Here is a 21,892-nt window from a genome sequence, read left to right as displayed (position 1 = left end):
TCTGGTCTCTTCTCTTTTGACAGCTGTGGCAGTGACAGCTAATGGGCCATTCATTAGGCAGTGGGGTGGGGACCTCGCACCTCGGTTTTCGCACCTATCTTCATACATATGCAACGTAGGAGCCAGTGACTGAGAAAAACAGAGTGTCACCTCACATTTGTTATGTCCTAAGTATAAAATTACATACAATTTATGAAAAGTAGAATCAGCAGTGTGTTGCCAAGACCCATGTTCACAAAGTTTTGACCTCAAAGGTCCCGGTGAGAAATGTTTAGAATGTGTTTTTTCACAGTATATCAGCACTTCTGAAAATAGGTTTTTGGAAAGTCTAAGTTTAGAGTAAATTTAATCAAAATATAGATGTATGACACTCTTACTGATTCAACACTGTTGTTGCAGAGATAGTTCTGAAAAATGCATGTGTAACACTTTGAGAAAAAATCATTTCAGATGCGTACAATTTGTAAAACAATCAAGGCATGTCAGACTACACCAAGGTGTCTGAAAACCCCTCAGACTCCAGGGGGTTAAAGTGGTTCTGATATAAATAACTCAATGCCAAGTATTTATTGAAAGAAAAATCCCATGGTCCTAGTGTAAAATAAAAATATCCTCATACCATCTTTGGCATAACTGGGTCAATTGAAAAACTAAACCCACAGTGGAAGTTTACACCAAATGTTGCATTCAAAATCAAATCGTCCCCAGACAGTATTGTTTTGTGGAATAGATTTAGTCACAAACTGATGTGTCACAAAAGCACAAAATGCTTTCAATACACGAATCATGTAAAATTACAACAAATGTAATTTAAAGGTTCTAGCATGCTTCCACCAATTTACCTGGGGAAAAAAATAAAAAGCTCACATTGTAACTTTTCAAAATATGATCTACCCACTTTCAACAATCTTAGCTCAACTAAGGCCATAGGCAGACCCCGACAACCAGACGAAACTATGTACATGCTCAGTCTGTGGAGCAAACAGGTATACTGTCCAAGTGAAAAACTGAAAACCTAAGAGAAAAGAATCCAGCTGATGATCCACAAAAAAACGATGCACACCAACATTGGGTAAGAATGGTGAAATTTATTTACATTTACTCCCGGGCCATAAGTTTCTGCTTTTTCAGCTTCTTCTGGGAAACCTAGCAGAGAAAACAAACACACAATTAAGTACATAAAATCAACCAGTGGTTATAATCATTCAACTACAGTTACAGACAACGTCAGCTCTAGCCTATCATCTGATTACATCACACTACATTACGGAACAATGAGTTAGTGGTTGCTCAGAATATTTGATTATTTTCATCATTAATCCAAAGGTGTCCTAAGAAGTCATCATTGCAACCACAGACAGGAACTTCAGCAGTAAAATAGCACAAATACAAAATCTTACCTTTTTCTTCTGAGCAACCTCCTCTTCTGGTTTAGGAACAATCTGCTCCTTCTCAGTGAGGATCATCTCAATGTGGCATGGGGAGCTCATGTAAGGGTTGATGCGTCCGTGAGCACGGTAAGTACGCCTGCGCATCTTGGGGGCCTTGTTCACCTGGATGTGCTCAATCACCAGAGAGTCCACATCCAAACCCTTAAAAAGAAAGATGGACAATTCAAAAGTAAATAAATAATCTGATGTTAGGTTTGCAATATATAATGCTACAATGCACTGAAATGACTGTCACTGATTTATGTCTGAAGTGGCATAAAGTGATTTAAATAAATTTCCATGTGTTAACATTTAAATAGATACGCTTAAAAAGCCACAGTAGAGTGAACTAGACAATATTACCAAACAACAGTTAAGACAAATGTAATTAACACCTTTATATATTAATATATACATAACTCTACATATTCAAATACCTTAAGCTCAGCATTGCTCTCGGCATTCTTCAGCATGTGGAGCAGGAACTCTGCACTTTTCTTGGGCCAGCGTCCCTGAGTCCAGTTATGTTGCTTGGCCTATAAGAAAAGAAATATTAAAACCAAGAAAAAAACCCCCCACCTCTTACACTGAAGAGTTAACAGGTTATTCAGATAAATTTAGTTCTTTTCATGATAAATTCCAAAGGTGTCCTAAGAATGTCATCACCACAACCTACACCCATGAACATACACTGTATACAACTGACTCTTACCTGAGCACAACGACCAACACCACCATTGTAACGGCGGAAAGGAACACACTGGTGCTTGACTACGACATCCTTCAGGTACTTGGTTGCCTTGCGAATGTGCATGCCCTTGATGGCCTGGGCAGTCTCACGGGTGTTCTAGAGAGAGAAAACAGCCCAGTTAGGGGAAACCCCTCAAAAAACAAAACTAAAAACACTGATTAAAATTGCATTCCACAATAAAAAGCTGCTCAGAAATTCAAAGTTCTTTTCATCATTCATCCAAAGGTGTCCTAAGTGGTCATCATTGCAGCTGCTGTGTGGATATGCAACACTTCATGAGGCGGGCATGGCCAAAGTACTACAAATAATTACATGCAACTCCTTCAGTTGGCAACACTTAGTTTAACATGCCCAGTAAGAGCACCAAATATTCACCACTAGAATTTAAGTACAAAGTAAGCAAATGTGTACAGTTACAAACATTTAACTACACTGTGGTAATGGCCAATTTTCTTACGTTTTAGCTTACTGGTCATCTCAAAAATATGGGGCTTTTTGAATTTCCAGAAAGTGAAGTAGTGAAACCTTACCTTGAAGTGAACACGAAGGTTGGAACCGCGCGACTTGCATGCTGTTGGGAAGACAGATTGCATATACAAAATTAAGCCTTTGCATATTAAACAGAACTGCTTTCTACAAAACAGCACAAAGCCAGCAACAGTTATCAACTGATGGCCCAAGTGATGAATTATCCTTGGTGACTTTAGGCAAAACTAACCACTCAATTCAGTCTTTATAAAACTAAAGTACACTTGTTCAGCACTCATACTTCCATATTACTGAAAGTCTTAAGAGCCAGGAGTGGAAACTATTCTCCACAGTAGACCTTGGGAACCATGGGCACTCTTTACAAACAAAGGGAATTTCACAATTGCTTTAAATGATTTGGTGTTCATTCAGAGTGTATTTATATGAAATGCTCAATTCTATAGAACAGGAACCAGAAATAGGATGAATGCCACTCACAGCCAAGTTCTTAAATGATGCTGATTACTAAACATCACTAAAACGTTTAGTTTTAAAGTTGCTTAAAAAGACAGTTTAGTCATGGATGAATATAACGTGCGACACTGTGGCGAGGCAGCCACCAAATGTCAGAACATTTCTGTATTACAGATCACTCCACATCGAACATTTTCAATGAGAGACTGGGGTTAGATACTCACACTTAGTCGGGTTCTCGGGGTCGAGCGAATAGCGGACCATTTCTGCAGGTCTGGAAAGGAAACAAAATATTAGATGTAGCTCCAGACAACATCCATTAAGCTGGTGTACAAGTAGTAATATAGGTTGCTCAGGTTCAAACAATGTTATTTTCATTATCAATTCCAAAGGTGTCCTAAGATGGTCATCACTGCAACCCATATGCTTTCAATACACTAAAAGAAAAGGTTTAAACGAATAAAAGCTTACTGGACATTTTAGTTCCACCTTAAATAAACTTTCAAGACGTGAGTTAATGCCTTAATCGATAGGTACGCAACTAATAAACGGGAAATAAAAGTTCATTTCGTCATTTAAAACCTCATTTTCACCTCAAGTAGCGCTACAGGCACTGCATTATTTAAGGTGGAACGGAACATTCCACTAAGAAGCCCACGATGAGCCTCTCCTGCTGAATGGTGACCAAGAATCTCAAACAGCCAAACTCAAAAAAAACAAACGGGTCTAGCAACGAGGCCCCAACAAATGTCCACCCGGTCACGAACATTAACCAAAAGTTTGTTACTAAACCCGCCATTTGCTACATTTTTACTGCTCTGTGTAAAACCCACCGGGACCAACGAAGGACCAGACTCGCCCGCAGAAATCTGACAATTACCGTTAAAATCCATCTCAATTCACAGGAATATTCACATATATGATCAACTATGAATAACAAAAGCTAACTAAGGTGATATTTTGGTGTCAGTATAGAGGATTTCTGTGATATTAGACGGATAAAGCAGTATTTTGTTTCCTCAGCTCCGCAATGAACACTTACGCTCTGAGGCCGCAGAAGGGAAGAGGAAGCGCAAGGCATTCTGGGAGAAAATAATGGCGTTGGGCTTCTTCAGAAAGACGAGAAATATACACAGCGGCCCCCAGCGGAAAGAGGAGACCACCGCACATTTAACAAGATATAGTTCTCTATATCTTTGTAGAATGTGAATAGGCATTCATGAAAACACTACAAACTTTATAACAATAATTTATGTGATTAATATATTACCACGTTAAATAGAGATACATTTTAAAACTGTAAAACATAACATTATTTTCATGGCAGTTATATCTTTACTGGCTAGTAGAAAACAGTAAGAGGAAAACACTTCCTGAGTCCTCGGTGCACCTGGTCCAACAACAGCACCAGAGTAACGAAAACATTAACTTTATGAACTTATTAATTATGTTTTACATTAAATAGGGATTGATCACTGTTTTGAAAAACATGATTGAGAAATATGAGAGTTTAAAATAATACTTTAAAAGTTTCTTATGATCAATAATACAGAACTTCAGGGTTTTTTTTTATTTTGACTCTTACTTAAGTAACTGCAATAGTAATATAGGGATTATATATATAATCAGGTGACTGGACTGGTTGTTTATTACAATCCATCCATCCATCCATTCTGTATCTTATTTATCCTGTTTAAGGGTCACTGTGTGTCTGGAGCGTTCCTGGAATCACTGAGCACAAGTCATGAACACTCACTGGAGTCGATTAAGCTGCATTCCACTCATTTTTTTCTTTCCAAATTTCAGTCCTATAATATCATTCTGCTATTGATATAAACAACATAAAACCCATAGAAAAACTGCCCAGAACAAACAAGAAACATGACATCACTGTCAAACATAAACCTCTTTCTTTGTCAATATTAATATTTTTAAACTAACTGGACAGCACCCTCTAACGACCATCAGTCATAACACCTATACCTTTTCAATAGGTATGCACTTGTTCACTTTACTTAGTTGTTATACGATTATCATGCACTATTGTCTACTCTGCCCTGTACATCCAGTATCCTACCTCCAAATCAGGTTACTGTATTCAGTCAGTGTCCCATTGACTCGTGTATGTCTATCAGTGAGCTGCTGGTATCATATGTCCTGCACTTGTCTTCTGTTTGTTCACTTTCATATATTTATATACTTAGCCTAGTTGAATTTAGTCTATTTTTTGTTAAATGTTACTGCATCTTGGAGAGGAGAGTAATGTAATTTCAATCCTTTGTATGTCCTGTACATATGCAGAATTGACAATAAAACTCTCTTGACTTGACTTGTCTTTGATAAGTAATGTATATACTAAAATATTGAAAATGTGTTTTAAAGTTATATAATTGTTATTGAAACATTTTTATTGCGATATATATTGATATTGAATGATTGTCCGGCCCTAGCTGTTGCCCTTATTTCTTGCTGAATCTCAAATGGTTACCAAATGAATAGTGCACTATAACTGTCCTAAAATAATAGTTTATGGGCCATTATAAGTTTAATGTACAACTACTTATATATATTCATTAATGCACGATTGACTGTAGTATATTTAGAACACTCTTTCAGTGTCGAAGCAACAGTTTCATTAGTTGAATGCAAAAGCACTAAACAGGAAGTAGGAGCCATATGAGGCTAAGCCGAGAAATAAAAAAAAACATTAATGTATTTCTTGAAGTTCCCTAATTCGGCCACTAGATGTCAGCAAAGGACAAACTCAAAAGAACTTGTGACTAGGCCTGATAGATGTCTCCCACTTTATGCCCTATCCTTTCCGCTTCATGATTTATGTTTTCCTTCACTTTAAGATAATTATCCTGTCTGTGGTAAGTAAGATCTGGTTTGTTAGAGCCAAAACACTGTAAATATTTCAGGACGGAAGGTCTATATGGACAAACACTGCTGTATGTGTAATACTAAATGACATTTTGGAGAAGTTCCAGTCGTGTTTTATATCTAATCTAATTATATCTAATCTCAGTACAAACTGTTTTAGCTGTGGCCTAATTGTTAGAGAAGGGGTGTTAGGACTGAAAGGTTGTTGGTTTGATTCCCACGACCAGGCAGTGGAAGTGAAAGTACAGCACTCCTCCCTCAATCCACAGCTGAGGTGTCCTTGAACAAGGGAATTTGGCACAAGACAGGAGCACACCCTGGAGGGGGTGCCAGTCCTTCACAGGGTGACACTCACACCTATGGACACTTCTGAGTCACCGATCCACTTACCAACATGTGTTATTGAAACCAGAGCACCCAGAGGAAACCCATGTGGACACAGCAGACTCCTCACAGACAGTCACCCAGAGCGTGACATGAACCCACAACCTCCAGGTCCCTGGAGCTGTGTGACTACAACACTTCCTGCTGTGCCACTGTGCCGGCCTTTTGCATAGTTTAGCAGCCTTTTATATCACTCAGTCTCTGTTGTTTTGTTCTCCTTCACAAGCCCGCTAAATATTCCAAAATCCTCCTAAAACTAAGGGAAGCAGCTCACCTGTGCCCACAAACTGTGAAACACTTTATCAGAAAAGCAGGATTAGTGGGCATTTTAAACCATAACTTAAAACATTTCTTTACCATCAAGCACATCGAGATGTGTTTATTACTATTTCTTTTTATTATGTAAGTATGTAAAACAAATTATGTATTATGCCTTTATATCCATTCTATATAATTACAATACTGTTATTTATTTATATGATTTTCTCTGTTCTTATTCACTTTGATATGAGTAGTCTGTATTTTTATTATTGTTGATATGACCACAAACACACACACACACACAAACACACACACACACAAACACACACACACACACACACACACACACACACACACACACACACACATCTACGGGCACATTTGAGTTACCAATCCACCTACCAATGTGTGTTTTTGGACTGTGGGAGGAAACTGGAGCACCCGGAGGAAACCCACGCAGACACAGGGAGAACACAACAAACTCCTCACAGACAGTCACCCGGAGCGGGACTTGAACCCACAACCTCCAGGAGCTGTGTGACTGCGACACTACCTGCTGCGCCACCGTGCCACCAATATTATTATTATTATTATTATTATTATATGAGGAATCTGATTTTATTAGAGGTTTAATTTTAAGATTTTATTCAATATTGTGACCTCAGGAAGGACATCCGGCGTTAAAAACTGTGCCACATCGATGGTGCAGATCGTGGTTGATCTGCTGTAGCGACCCCTGATGGGAGGGAGCAGCCTAAAGAAGAAGAAGAAGAAAAAGAATTTTATGTTGTAACTATATATTTGGGGGAAACATAAACCCCTTACTGCTCTTCACATTTACTTTTGCAACAACACAGAATTTAACAAGCCTATATGTTAACCAAGACACAGAATCACGGCAGCCATGGCAGTATCAGGCTTATCAACAATTCAAGATACTTTCTACTGCTTTCCAAGATAACCACAAAGTTTTATTGTGAAAAAAAGAGTTACACATAGAGTAACCTCTTACAGCTGTTCAAATAAAGATAGGTAATTCATGTTGACGTGGGCCTTGAATGACTTCCAATGGTCCTGCATTTGGCAGTGCCATTATAGTTTTGGGCAGACAAGCAGAAGTCAGTCAATGCCTCAGCATACCAGAGCACTTGAGGGGTAAGAAGCAGTTGGCCAGGGCTCAGAATTTCTTTCAGAGTGATCCCACCGGAGCCAAGATCTCAATATCGCAGCTTTCTTTCCTGTCAAGAGAAAGAATAGTGCAAACTACTGGTTTTCTCTGTGTGAAATGCTGATTGGGGGAATACTGCTTGTGGGCTTGCTGCATTAGTCATACGCAGCACAGTCTAAAGTTTCCTGCCTTTATCATACCTCTAAAATCCCTGCTCATCTCTAAAGCGCAGCGTTTGGGTTCTTGTATAGGGATTCAAGCCAAAAGCAGGCCCAGCTCTTTCAGGTAAACATGGACACATGCTGCTACGTTTAGTTCTTGGTTTGTTCCCTATGCTGGCCTTTACTTTGCTGTTCTTGTTTAACAAGGAGGATTGTGCTGCTGCACTGAATCTGATGCAGTATCGAGCTGCTTTAGTGGCCTGCCCGGAAATTTTGCTGAAGCCGGTGGGTTGAATTACGACGCCTCTTGAGAACAACCCCAGAGCACCTCAGGACAGCATTAGCGCCGCACCTGATCAATGTGTGTGGGACCCTTTTCTGACAAGCATTACATTACAGCAAATGTGTTTGCCATGCAAAGCCTTGTTCTATGTGACGACAGTATATTGATCCATAAAGGCAGCGTGAAACAAAGCATTTATTACTTCTTAGCCATTTCATTTATAGATATAAAGACGGTTCTAATAGACCAGCATCATGTGAGTGTATCAGCACTTGCCCTCTGAGTGATATTGACATGAGTGAAGTGCGGCTCTGTCCGCTCTGGCTGCATCCACCCCTTATTTTTGCTTTTTGCTGACTCGTGGCCTTGCACCGCCTCATGTTCTCCAGCCCGGCACTGGCCAGCAGTGTCATTTGTTAGATGTAGCACATCTTAATATGTTTTCAGTACTGCCCTCTCTGCAGAGCGCTAATGGATGAGTCCTTGGATGAGTTTCTGAAGAATTGAGTAATCCATTTTAATCACGTCTCCTGAAATACCTTCAGCATACATTTCCACTCCTGATAGCTCTAGCCTTGCTGCTGATGCAATTTGGCCTGATCCTTAGCCTCTCACTCACACACACACACACACAAATTCTAGAACATTTTATACGAAATAACTATTAAGCTGAGCTCATCACTCAGCTGCATTACTATGTGGAGCTGTAGGTTTATGGGACAAACTTATGGGGTGAGTAGACAGCTAAAGAGCAAAGGCTTTTGAGTGAGGAATGGTGTAGAAAAAGTAAGAAAGCTTTACTGAAGGGACATCCATTCTCGTCCATATTAGGTAGGCGTAGTTGCCCGTTTTCATTCCAACACACTGGAGCACATATGATCAGTCATGTGAAGAAACCAAGAGAAAAGTGCTGCTGTTTGTTAGAAAGAGAGATGCAGCCACACCTGCTTGTTGCTGATAAGTTGCATTAAAGGCCTTCCTGAGTCATTTAGAAGAGCTTTACTGAGAAGTTTTAGTCCATCGCTTGTAAATGCCTTCTTGAATAATTTCTAAGGGCTTCACAGAGTCATTTATAAGGGTTTTATTGAACAGCTGATAAAGATGTGCATCTTTTCTGAAGAGTTTACAAACCCACTGTAAACGCTTTATAGATTTAGTTTTACAGAATATATTGAATCACATAGAAAGGCCTTTCTGAATCACTTCTAGAGGTTCTATAGAACCATTTCTAAAGCTCCAGTGAATGTCAAGGCTGTAACCATTTCTAAAGCATGGAATCATTTCTCCATAGAAAAGCAGCCTAGGCATGAGTGAAAGGCTCACTGTATGCATGAGGTGGTTAACCATCAACATTCAGAACCTCAAAACAGGACTTTCTAAACTCATAACTACGACTAACAATACACCTGAGTGAATAATTACTTTTAATATATGGATGTCCATGTTGGGAAGTTAAAAGCAAGGCTTATTATTCACTAATGAAATGTATGGATTATTAATAAGTACCTACTGTGTAATTCCTTGTATAATGTATGTAGTTATGAGTGAGCAATTAAAGTTTTCCATTGGGGGCTTGGTGTTTAAGGAGTTAAATATAACATGGTGTGTGAGCTACGTGCTGTGTGTCCGTCTGTCCGTCCGTCCGCGAGTCTAGGTGGGCGACTCTCATACAGTGCTGCAGTGAGCGTCACTCTTCCTCTCAGCAGCCCTTCCCCTACCTCATCCTCCTCCTCCTCACTGCAGAGAAGCAAAGAGGGGAACAAGAGGAGGGAGGAGAATGGGGAGAGAGAGAGAGAGAGAGAGAGAAAGTGAGAGAGAGAGAGAGAGAGAGAGAGAGAGAGAGAGAGAGACTGCAGCACTGCAGAAGCTGGGCGTTGGCTCCAAATTAAAAAAGAGATGAAGAGAGCAGGACAGGGAGAGAGGGGGGAGAGAGAGAGAGAGAGAAAGAGAGAGAGCGAGAGAGAGAGATGTGGAGAAGGGGGACATATATAGACAGGAGTGTTGTTTTAGGGGGTGGAGTATTTGGGGGCTGTAGTCAATGTGAGTTTTAACAAGATCACTAGGGAGTCACTTCACTGCTCAGCGAACACATTTTATGAAAAATGTCACCTGCCACCACAAAGTCACAGTAATTATCTTTCCTCGCTGTTGTTCATTGATAATCTTTAATGAAGGAGGGATGGTTAATGGATGAAGTCAAAGCCAGTGCCACTGAAAAAAAGAACAAATGAATTAAATTCACTTGATTCAAATACACATTTCCACATGAATAACTGGTGTTACCAGCGCGACTGTTGTTAAAGGGAGTGAAACAAAAGGCAAGCTTTCATTTTTAGTGGCTCCAATAAATAATTCTTGTAAAATCGTAAATCAACAGACTCACAGAGGAAAGGGAATAAATGAAAACAGCACTGTATTACAATTTGAAACCATTCAAGACTGAATAAACACAGCTCTTTCTTTTCTCTTAGGACCTTGTTAAATAAAGGAAAAGATATTGGTGAAAATTAATTAAGGCGAGGCAGAATAAACCACATGGACATTTGAAATTCGTATTTTTTTATTAACTATTTTTTAAGCTTAGACCATAGCCATTGCATTCACTAAATCACAGCCATAAGACACTTCAGGAAGAGTGTAGTATATATACAGGACATGTTCCAGTTTGGGAAAATGTTTAATCCTTATCATATATTTGTCATAATTTTCAAGATCTGTCTGAAAGATGAATAAGTCGAAAAAGGATAAAAGATGGAGACAGAAATGAATTTCATGACTGCAGTAGAATGGCCTACCTGTTACATAACGTGAATGCAACACACTCGGGAAGCACAAATCTTGTAATAGAAATCACTTCCCTTCAGTGAGTGACACCGCAGTTAATCACCTCCACTGATGCCTTTGATTTTTCCACTATGAAAAAATCTAAACTCCCTCAGATTCCCTAAGGAATGCAGCAGGCCTCAGTTTTAGTCAGTCAGGAAAGGAACAGGAAGTTGGATTACTAATAGCTCTGCTTAGAGTTTTAAATATTTAATGAGTGCAGTCTGCAGAGGCTCCCATTCTCCGTGATGCCGCGGGACTTTGTCTTTTTCAGGAACGCCTTTTCATCAAGGTCTTACAGTGTTCCTTCGAGATTCAGCAACCGCACGACAAACACACAGTGCATACCCTGCTCCCCATCACTCCACCCAGAGAGCACAGATGAACACAGATGAGAGAGAGAGAGCTCAGACCTCTCCAGAGACATACAGCCTCTCCACACACACACACACACACACACACTGCTGCAGCTTTCATCTACCATCATGCAACAGTGTGATGCACAAAATATCTCCCTGAATGTGTCTGCGAACTGTGGGAAAGAAGAGCACTCCACAGGCTTCAGCAAAAAAAAACTTCATTACGAGAGTTTATTTGTAATATATATTATTTACAGGTGCGTAAATCTTATAAAGCTCTGTTGGGTCAGGTAAAGGATTAGGTTTAGGTTTTTGTTGAAGGACAAATTGGGATGAGATTTAAGTTTTAAATGTTAAATCTAAATGTAAATGTTAAATGTCTGATTGAATATGATATATATTTATTTGAATGTTAACATCATTCAGACTGCTGTAATCAAGTGCTGCTGTTCTCTTCATAGAAGTGGGAAGACTTCCCAAAATGCTCTTTAGTGATTTGCTAACTCTAAATCTTTATTTAACTGCCAAAAGCACTCAGAAAATATTTCAAATATTTTCACTGATGCACTTTTACACATTTACAATCTGATGTCTGCAACACACTCCATAATTTTGGGTTAGAAGTTTATAAACCATCCAAGTTAGACCATTATTAAACATTCAAATATAAACTGGAGAATATAAAAGATGCAGAAGAAGTATAGATTAAAGGATCAGTCTCTGCCAGCAAAGTTGTGCTTTAACTTGAAAACTGTCAAAAAGAACATTTCTCAGTGACATTGTGAATAATTTAATCTTTCCTTATATACAGTACATGAAAACTGTGAAAGACAAAAAGGACTATCAAGACTTATAGATACATGCAAATGCCAACATATGATATACTTAATACATACATCACTGCTCCATCTCTCTAATCTGCATATATCATCTAAGAGTCTGTATATTGTGTACAACGTTTATTATGCATTGACTGTAAGTCATCTGCACTTGTATTTATTCTAGGGAGGCATCAACAGCTGTAATCAAATTCCTTGTGTGTACCAAACTTAGACAATAAATCTGATTCTGATGCATGAGTGACTTGCATATGTAAGAAATTTGCATTGATGAAGAGGGTTAAAATTTATGCTGCCATCAATGCGACATCGTATCCAGGGACGTCTGTTGTAATTTCAGCAAGACAAAGCTTCATTATGCACATATTACAGCAGCATAGATTTATTGGCACAGAGTGTGTGTGCTTGGCTGACCTGGCTACAGTCTAGATCTGTCTCCTATGGCACATTATAAAGAGAATAATCTGACAATGGTGGAGCTGGACTGCTGAGCTGCTGAAGTCTGATATGAAGCCAGAATGATCAATCCTGCAACATTGTGTATCCTCTGTTCCCAAATGATTAAACTGTGTTTGAGAGTGTTAGGGGCATCTAAATGTGTTTATATTCATTCATTCATTATCTGTAACCGCTTATCCAGTTCAGGGATCCAGTTCAGGGATCCAGTTCCAAAACAGTGGAAATCTTTCATCTGTTGATTGTCAGTTGAAGTTTCAAGACAATTAACAAATCACACATTTTTGTTTAGCAGCATTTTTAAGAATCTCAAATTTTACAGATATGGTGTTTGTAATAAGTGAATATTGTGTACACAGACATTCAACTTAGTTTGTATAATCTCAGCAAAAAGCATGAAAGAAGCTGTATATTATCTTAAGGGCACCATGCTAAATTTTAAGCATTGGCTACTGCCATTTTTGCACTTCTGGTAGATACTAACTGCATTTTGTTGTCTTGTACAGAATAATGACAATAAAGTTGAATCTATCTATCTAGAAGGGTGAGTCCTCCAACATGGAGCTGTGGATTAGTGACAAATTATGTCCTTTGCAGTGATTGCGTAGCATCTTATACCACTGAGATGAGCTGAAGTGGTATTTGTGATTGGTTTTTAGTTCTTCACCTCAGTATCAGTACCTATAAAAACAAAGAAATGGGAAACATCAAATTAACTGCATGGAAAACTAACATAAGGATCAGAAAAGGAGCACACAGTGAGTGGTATAAGTGGTTTAATGAGTCCTGGATGAACGATAGATGAAGGTGCTAATGATGTAGCCAAGAAAGGATTGTCAAAGTGCAGCCTCCCCAGAGGGAAGGCACTGTGACAAAAAAAAGGTATAAAAAAAGTATAGTATCTATAAAGTAACTTTAGAGTAAAGTAACCATACTGAGGTCAAATTAAGCCAAAATAACATGAAGTCAATGTGTGTAAGGGAGAAACAGGAGGGAGTGTGGGCTCAAAGTTAGCCCTAGGGTTAATGTCCACATACTGCTTACCAGCCCTACAAGCATGGTTACACCACTAAAGTGCCAGTGTAATGTAAAACCTGCTGCATGCCTCAGCGTCTTTAGTGGAAAGACTACAAAATGTGCAGGAAAAAAATGGCCTTTACAGAACAGCGTTAACAAGACTACAAAAAAGCCGCCAGCTCAGCACTTATCATACACAGAAAGGAGGTAGGTAACTAATAAATAAAAGTACGTATGAGAATGCTGGATTATGAGATGACACAGAGACAGTCAAATGTCATCAAATGACAAAACAGAAACTAACTAAATACGGCAACTAAAAGAAAAGGTGCCAACTAAAAGAATCATGGGGTATACTCACACAACCAAAGCTCTCCACAGGACCACAGAACCTATGGCCTCATCACTAAATTCATTCATTCATTCATTGTCTGTAACCGCTTATCCAGTTCAGGGTCCGGAGCCTACTTGGAATCACTGGGCACAAGGTGGGAACACACACTGGAGAGGGTGCCAGTTCTCCACAGTGTGACACACACTCACACATTAACTCACACATAGGGACACTTTAGAGTCGCCAATCAACCTGCTAATGTGTGTTTTTGAACAGTGGGAGGAAACCAGAGCAGCCGGAGGAAACCCACGCAGACACAGGGAGAACACACCAACTCCTCACAGACAGTCACCCAGAGCAGGACTTGAACTCACAACCTCCAGGTCCCTGGACTTGTGTGACTGCGACACTACCTGCTCCGCCACTGTGCAGCCTCTCATCACTAAATCAATGAGAAAAAATTGGAGACAGCCAGCATCTGCAGATCAAAAATCTGTGTTGGAAATTAAACAGTCAATACTACACCCATCATAGCTTTACAAACAAGCACAAAGCTTTAAAATCAACATTGAAAGATTTGCCACTGTTATATACCTTCTTTGTTTACCCGCTTTGCTGCTGCTCATTTTTTTACTTTCAAGCTTTAAAATTTTATTTTACAACAGAAATGTACCAATATGAGAGGAATAACTGTTAACAAACTCCAGGTCCTGTGCTGATAGATGGTGGATGTACTTAAAAATGCCACTGCAGTTCTGTAGGGAACTCAGTTGTCCTACTTTTGTACTTCAACTCAAGTTTTTTGCTAAAGTTTTCAAAATTTTAAGTCATGACCTAGCAGTCTTTTTACCTGACTGTGGTTTAAAATATTTACTTCAGTTATATTTCTGGTTACTTCTTTTCAAATCTTGAGACCAGTTGCAAAACAAGGCCCCTGTAAGACCACAATGGCATGGACCATGGTAAGCATACATCTTCTCTTATTTATGCCAAACCTGTTCACCCCACTTTTCCAAAACTTTTTCCAAAAGTTTTTCAAAACTTGTAGAATTTTAAAGCTCTGTGATATAGAGAATGCAAACACCACTTTAATCTGTGTGAGTTCAGTACCTGTAGTGAGTGGATAACACTTCTATGTGGCTTCTACACAGAGGACTAGGGTTCAGTTTCTTGCCCAGGTTACCACACCGCTTTATACCACTAAGAGTCCTTATACTACATTTGTCTGAATCAGGTACATCTTTAAAGGCTCGTTTTAAGACAAAACAATCTAAACTTTCATTATTCAGTTTAACAGTGAACCTCTCTGCTCCCAGGCAATGTTTTAATCGAGTGTGTGCTTTGAGGAAAATATCAGTACCTTTGTACCTCTGATTGATAGTAAAATTTCTCTTCTGCTCTTTGACTCCCTCCACCATTTTTCTTCACTTTTCATTCTGTAAAGGCACTGTAATGTCAGACTAATTGATCAGACATGAAACAGATATTTCAAGGTGCTCATACTCACTTGGCATTTAAATATTAAGGCTTGTGCTTCATACGTATACGTTTGTGCACTCATCCTACTGAATATTTCAGTCTGTGGCCTTGGACACTGAGATGTATAACATTTTATGGAAAAGATGAAGACCTAAGAGGATGATTGTGTTTCTCTCTGACTCTTGTGCCTCTTAAAAAGATATTAGACACGGCGTTCTGAAGGGAAGCCTATAGCCATTAACTGGCCCGTGCATTGCTGGGCAGGGTGTCAAGGGAACAATGGCAATCTGAACATGAATGACAATTAATTTGCAGCACACAGCGCACACTCTTTTCCTGAGACACATTTTAATATTTCAGTCATATTTTCTGCTGTGAGTCAGTCGCTTTGTTTGTAGGAGGGTGATATAGCTGTAGAACATTTTATGGAATAGGTACAGAGCACACAACAAGACCTTGTTTCCTGTCCTTCAGAAAAAACATGTAGCGTTTTGCTTATGCTCTCCTTACTGTAACAATACACATGAAAGTTAATCAGCACAGTTAGTACAACTCACATTTATCATCACTATCCCCATCCCACTCCCACTGTCCTCTATTGTTTACATTACACAAGTGGTTTCAAGGTCACCTCAGTTTCTATAGCAGTGCACTATCACCACTAAACTGAGGAAGAAATTTAAAAAATGCAGCTACCATAAACCAACTACTTTTATTTATATATTTATGTTGGTAACAAAGCCCAATCGACTCGCCTGCGTGGTTGTATCAGCACTATCCTTTACCTTAATGAGTCAGCACTTCAGGGATATGGGGGTGGTTGTTCCAGCGTTGGGGTTTTTTTTTTGTGTGTGTGTGTTTTTGTTACTGCCCAACAGAGGGCAGTGTAATCTCTGCCTCCATATTCGAAACAAACCCAGCACGCACACATGCAGGGTGGGTGGGAGTTACTGAGGGAGCTCTGCAGTGCAGAAGCCCGCCTGCACCGTTATCAATTACCCCTCCATCTTGCTCATCGCACATCAGCCAACAGGCCTGCACACGCAGCACTTTTCCACCCGCCTGGAGCACATGGACGTACAGCAGAAAGCTGCAGCTTGCTGGGTTTTGGACGTAATAAAAGTACACAGCCTGCCTGCAGCTCAAAAACATATGCCATGTAGGCCTACTGAGGGGTCAGGGGAAATATTTTCTCAAAATTAGACCACCAGTTCTTGATATTATGAGCTACTGCGTAGGCCTGCTAACTGCCATGGGTGAATGCAAAGCAGAGGGTGATGTTTCAGCCAAATATGTGCACTATTATCCACTTATCTCAAATAAAACCATTGGCAAATTATATATAGGTGATTCTTCCACTGGGGGCCCTTTTACTGTCTTATAACTTGAAACATGTAACATGCTATTATACACTTAATTAGCATTAATCTAATCTAATCATTTCTAAAAATCTGAGATGAAGGTATAACCCCCAATTGAACATTCTTTTAATCATTTTACCTTAAAGTTATATGAGGCTACATAGTACGCACAGGAAGCTACATCTCCAGCAGGCATTTGGGGAGCTGGGACTCAAGGGGAAAAGGGGAATCTGAAAAATATTTAACGTAATTAAAGACACTCTTATCAAAAGATACATTTAATTATATTTTAGGAGGTTTTCCAAAGGCACTGTAAAGAACTGAAGCCCAGTCACTAGTGCCTAGGGATATATTGTTCATTTTTGCACATGCTTCCTCTGAGGCATGGACAATGGACAGCTGAACAGACGTTGAGGAGAACACTACCTGCTCAAGTCTGTTATAGTAGCCAACAGAATGCAGGCTAGCATCAGGATAAGTGATAGGTAGAGGCTTAAGTAAGTTTTTTTTCTTTGCCTCTTTGTGTAACGCGACCTGGGGTATTAGACAGGCGCTATATAACTTATTATTATTATTATTATTATTATTATTATTATTATGTCTAACACACCCAAAGAAAGCAAGTCCTATTATGCCCTTTTGGGGAAGACTGAGGCATTTCCTGGGATCAAACTCACAAAAGGACCAGGGTTTTGCCGTGTGGAGGTTTAAGCTATTGAAATGCAGATAGAGCAAAGTGTGAGTCATAAAGGGTGAAGAAGGGCCTCAGAGAGACTGCTGAATTCTTTCACCGCTGTTTTTTTATTTGCAGTTAAACCCACAATTGTTTAGAAACCTATCTACTCTTCATCTCTAATGGCAATGCATATAATTACAGTAAACTGTAGGGCTGCTGAAGTGTGCTGCAGAAAAACACACACACAGACACATGCATAAATTCATATTTTCTCTGTAGGTGGAAGCTGACACCTACATTATGCAATGAAGGACACACACACACACACACACACACACACACACACACACACACACACAAACACAGATGAATATTTGCTTGCACCACTCACAAGCCACACCTCTGCTGCTGTTTAGCTGGTCATTGGCAAGGTGGTTTGATACTCATTCTACCTACACTGCTGACCATAACATCATACCACGCTTCTGTTTCAAACTCTGCTCTTTTTGTTCACTCATCTTTCTCCAGCTGGAGTTGAAGACTGCACTGTAGTTGGAAAGTTATGTTGCTGTGAGACAACTCTACTGCGAAAATAATCACTACCATATATCTAAGCCGCTAGGTGCAAGTGCGACAGAGTTACATAACATCCTCTGATTAGTTTCCACCTTCTGCATCTGCAGCATAGAGGAGACAAACTGAATGTGTGACAATAAAACCCTCCCGGTGCTTTACTACATCTGCCTGAGCCATAATTAATCAGCCACCGCCCATTCACCCAGCCTCTTACACACATACACGCATGCATGCACTCACAGCAGCAGTATAGCCACTTCCTCAGTTGTGGTGTGCAATTTTTACATTCTCACACTCTACTGGGCCTGAACAGGAAACATTGTACACAGCGATATCTTGCCCTTTGTGTTGCCGTAAATCTATGATGCTTAATTATGGTTTGGGGATTACAATTCAAGGTGATAATAGTAATTATACACAGGATAAGATGTAAAATTTCCCATGCCAGTCCATTAGAGCTTCTCATAGGGCCCAAACCACTCTCTTCCTGCCGGCAACCACAACATTCCTGTAATTTTTGGCCATTTAAATCCTAACCTGTGGGTTGCTGTGGCCGTTTATGATCAGATCAGGAACCCACTACACTTACCACATAAGCTTACTCACCATGCCCAGCCCTTGTGTACCCATCTCAGCAAATGCGTCACTTGCTTTTCACACGGGTCAGCAGGTAGGCATCTTCCCTCACCGGTGTTTCTCTAAATTAAGCCCACGTCATCTTCAAAAGGCTAAACGGTGAAGTCTGGCTTCCCAAACCCACCTCACCCCCTCCTAGCTAGCTTTACACTCCTGCCATACTCTTAATCATCAACAACCATAAATCCACGCTTGCCTCCCTGGTGACTAAGGCTTTACTTATCCCGGTAAATGCATGCTCAGTGCCACCAGTTCCATGTGAACTTTACGTAAGACATCACAGGAAGCCGCGATAACACCACAGCACCCCACTCAGCTGTCCTGTCCTCCATGTACCTATTACACATCTAATGTATGTTTTCCCAAATACTTTGCACTCTCCTGACACAACCACTGACTAGACTTCAGCTATTTCTGATAACCCCTTCACAGCTGCCCCTGATGGCAAACTGCACAAGCAGGGATGTAGCAGACTTGGCTACAAATCCCCTAACACCTATTTCTTACTGTTACCTTATCTTTTCTTATCTTATTTTTCCAAGGATTCATGCACTACATCCTCATATGGAATGGTTAGCTCTATGAAATAAACTATTCAACAGGAGTTATTTCAAGATAAAAGTGATGAGTTTGTAATTGTTCAGCATGTGTTGTGTGAGCTGTTATTTTCAAAAGTATGATGGCCTGAGGGATGAAGTTCTTGCAGAGTCTGGCAGCCTTACACTGGATGCTGCGGTAATGCTTCCCAGAGGGCAGAAGCTTGAATAGTCCATGTGCAGGGTGGGTAGGATCCTTGACTATTCTTGTGGCTCTGCTGAGACAGCGTGACTGGTGCAGCTGGTGTATGGATGGGAGTGGGGTCCTGATGATTGTCTCTGCTGTTCTCACCACTCTCTGGAGAGACTTCTGGTCTGCAGCTGTGCTGTTACCGTACCAGACAGAGAGGCTGTAGGTCAGGATGCTCTCAATGGTGCCCCTGTAGAAGGTGGTGAGGACAGGAGGGGGGAGATATGCCCTCCACAGCCTTCGCAGGAAGTGGAGGCGCTGCTGTGCCCTCTTGATGAGAGAGCTACTGTGTTTTGTCCAACTGAGGTTGTCTGTAATATGAACCCCCAGAAACTTGGTGCTTTTGACAGATTCCATGGTGCTGCCGCGGATTGTGAGTGGAGCGTGAACCGTGAGTTTTCTCCTGAAGTCAACTGTGATTTCTTTTGTTTTGTTGACATTCAGTAACAGGTTGTTGTTGTCACACCAGTCCACCAGTTGGTTCACTTAATCTCTGCAGGCCACCTCATCATTGTTGTTAATGAGGCCTATCACTGTTATGTCGTCTGCAAATTTGATGATATGGTTGGAACTATACTTTGCCCTACAGTCGTGAGTCATCAGTGTAAACATGAGACTCAAAACACAGCCCTGAGGAACCCCAGTGTTCATGCTGATGGTTTGAGAGGTGTTCCTTCCCACTCTTACTGTCTGGGGTCTATTGGAGAGAAAGTCCAATGTCCAGTTGCATAGTGGTGTGTTGATGCCTACCTTTGTGAGTTTTTTTTACCAAGTGCTGGGGGATGACTGTATTGAATGCAGAGCTGAAGTTGATGAAGGGCATCCGCACATGAGTTTTTTTGCTCCAGATGAGTCAGGTTCAGGTGAAGTGCTGCTGATATGGCATCATCTGTTGACCGGTGTGAGTGATATGCAAATTGGAGTGGATCGAGTGTAGCAGGGAGATTTGCTGTAATGTGATCTTTGACCAGCCTTTTAAAGCACTTCATTATGATGGGGTTGAGTGCAATTGGATGGTAGTCATTAAGTGATGATACAGATGACTTTTTTGGCAATGGAACAATGGTGGTGGACTTGAGAACAGTGGCTTGGCTCAGGGAGGTGTTGTAGATGTCAGTAAACATGTGCGCCAGTTGGGAGCAACAGCTTTTCCTGGGTTGACACTGTGTAGGGCTGTCTTTCCTTGTTTTGTTTAACAGATAAAGATAGATGCCCCTAACTGAAGCTCAAGTGGTTGTAGGAAGAGCTAGCTGTAGGCTTTTGGTGTATAGTGTGTTTATGATTCCAGATTTGGCATTTCTTGACCAATTTTTGTTAGGGTCGAAATGGACCCTAACAACAGAAAAGCAAACATTTTAACAAGAGCATTTTATAATTTAGTAAAAAGAAAAATGTTATTATTTTGTTTAAATTGAAGTTCCTGACAAAGTCAAAAAGTTTTCCTTTTGCAATAAACAAATTGATGGAGTACTTGTATGCATTTAAAACCCCAAAACAGGTCAGTCAAGACCCTAACACAAGAGGAAGGTTAATATGACTTGACTCCATTGCCCACAATTCTTGCCAAGTGATCTTCCACTTCTTTAGATTCTCCCAGTGAAGCCACTGGCCTTGTTTGTCCTTGTTTTGTCCTGCCTTCTCTTCCTGCTGGTGAATCAAACTAGTCATCATTCGCCTTCTTTCTGTTTTCCACAAATCACCTGACCCAAGGCCAGCTCTTCCGCATTGCAATTGGCGAATTACCTCCCTTAGTTCTTGAGCTCCTGGCTACCTGTTCTGACACTCTTCCTTCCTGCTTTTGTGACTGGTGCTGCCTCGATTATCACTGCATTCTTAAATCCTAACAAAATCATCTCTTGACTCACCTTTGCACATTTAAATTCTTCCACTAAACTTGTGAGCGGTAGTTCCAGCTCCCCTCTCCTATACCATGCCACACTACTTAAACACCACAGCACCCCTAACCACTTCCTTATGGCCTTGTTCATGACTCTTTCCATCCTCTCTACTTCTGTGATTGAAAAATCATAAACGGTCAGCAGCTATCTAATGCAAGGCAATAGGCCAAACTGCAGACATTACAGTGTCAGCTTCCCTGGCAAACATGATCTATCAGTGCTATTAATAGCCCTCACCAGTTTGGCCTTCAGGCCTCCAGGTTGCTCTCTATCATTTAGTGCTGTACTGTAACATCTACCTAAACACTTCACTAGTCTCTCCAGGACAGAAGGGATCAGCACTCCTTCCATTAATTTCTAGACTTGCTCGGTTTAACTTTCAGCTTTGT

At 40.3% G+C, this 21,892-nt stretch overlaps 1 protein-coding gene and 4 non-coding genes across 5 annotated transcripts; all 5 read right to left on the bottom strand.

Moving 5' to 3' along the window:
- Nucleotides 1-714: 714 nt before the first annotated feature.
- On the bottom strand, nt 715-4,209 carry rpl17 (ribosomal protein L17). Its single transcript, XM_066645894.1, has 7 exons — nt 4,166-4,209; nt 3,348-3,397; nt 2,712-2,752; nt 2,143-2,277; nt 1,868-1,966; nt 1,401-1,592; nt 715-1,146 (listed from the first exon to the last, which is right to left on the bottom strand). Exons 2-7 carry the CDS (start codon nt 3,385-3,387, stop codon nt 1,099-1,101), a joined length of 555 nt encoding a protein of 184 aa, XP_066501991.1. The 5' UTR covers nt 3,388-3,397; nt 4,166-4,209; the 3' UTR covers nt 715-1,098.
- On the bottom strand, nt 1,286-1,351 carry LOC136669003 (small nucleolar RNA SNORD58). Its single transcript, XR_010795577.1, has one exon. It is a non-coding gene; the product is annotated as a small nucleolar RNA SNORD58 (small nucleolar RNA).
- LOC136669005 (small nucleolar RNA SNORD58) lies at nt 2,033-2,101 on the bottom strand. The gene has a single exon (XR_010795579.1). It is a non-coding gene; the product is annotated as a small nucleolar RNA SNORD58 (small nucleolar RNA).
- On the bottom strand, nt 2,365-2,431 carry LOC136669004 (small nucleolar RNA SNORD58). The gene has a single exon (XR_010795578.1). It is a non-coding gene; the product is annotated as a small nucleolar RNA SNORD58 (small nucleolar RNA).
- LOC136669006 (small nucleolar RNA SNORD58) lies at nt 3,471-3,541 on the bottom strand. The gene has a single exon (XR_010795580.1). It is a non-coding gene; the product is annotated as a small nucleolar RNA SNORD58 (small nucleolar RNA).
- Nucleotides 4,210-21,892: the final 17,683 nt, after the last annotated feature.

Source organism: Hoplias malabaricus, chromosome 15 (genome assembly GCF_029633855.1).
Source record: "Hoplias malabaricus isolate fHopMal1 chromosome 15, fHopMal1.hap1, whole genome shotgun sequence".
Lineage (NCBI taxonomy): Eukaryota > Metazoa > Chordata > Actinopteri > Characiformes > Erythrinidae > Hoplias > Hoplias malabaricus.
Note: the sequence above shows the minus strand (reverse complement) of the source record. Positions and strands in the feature narration are given on the sequence as shown.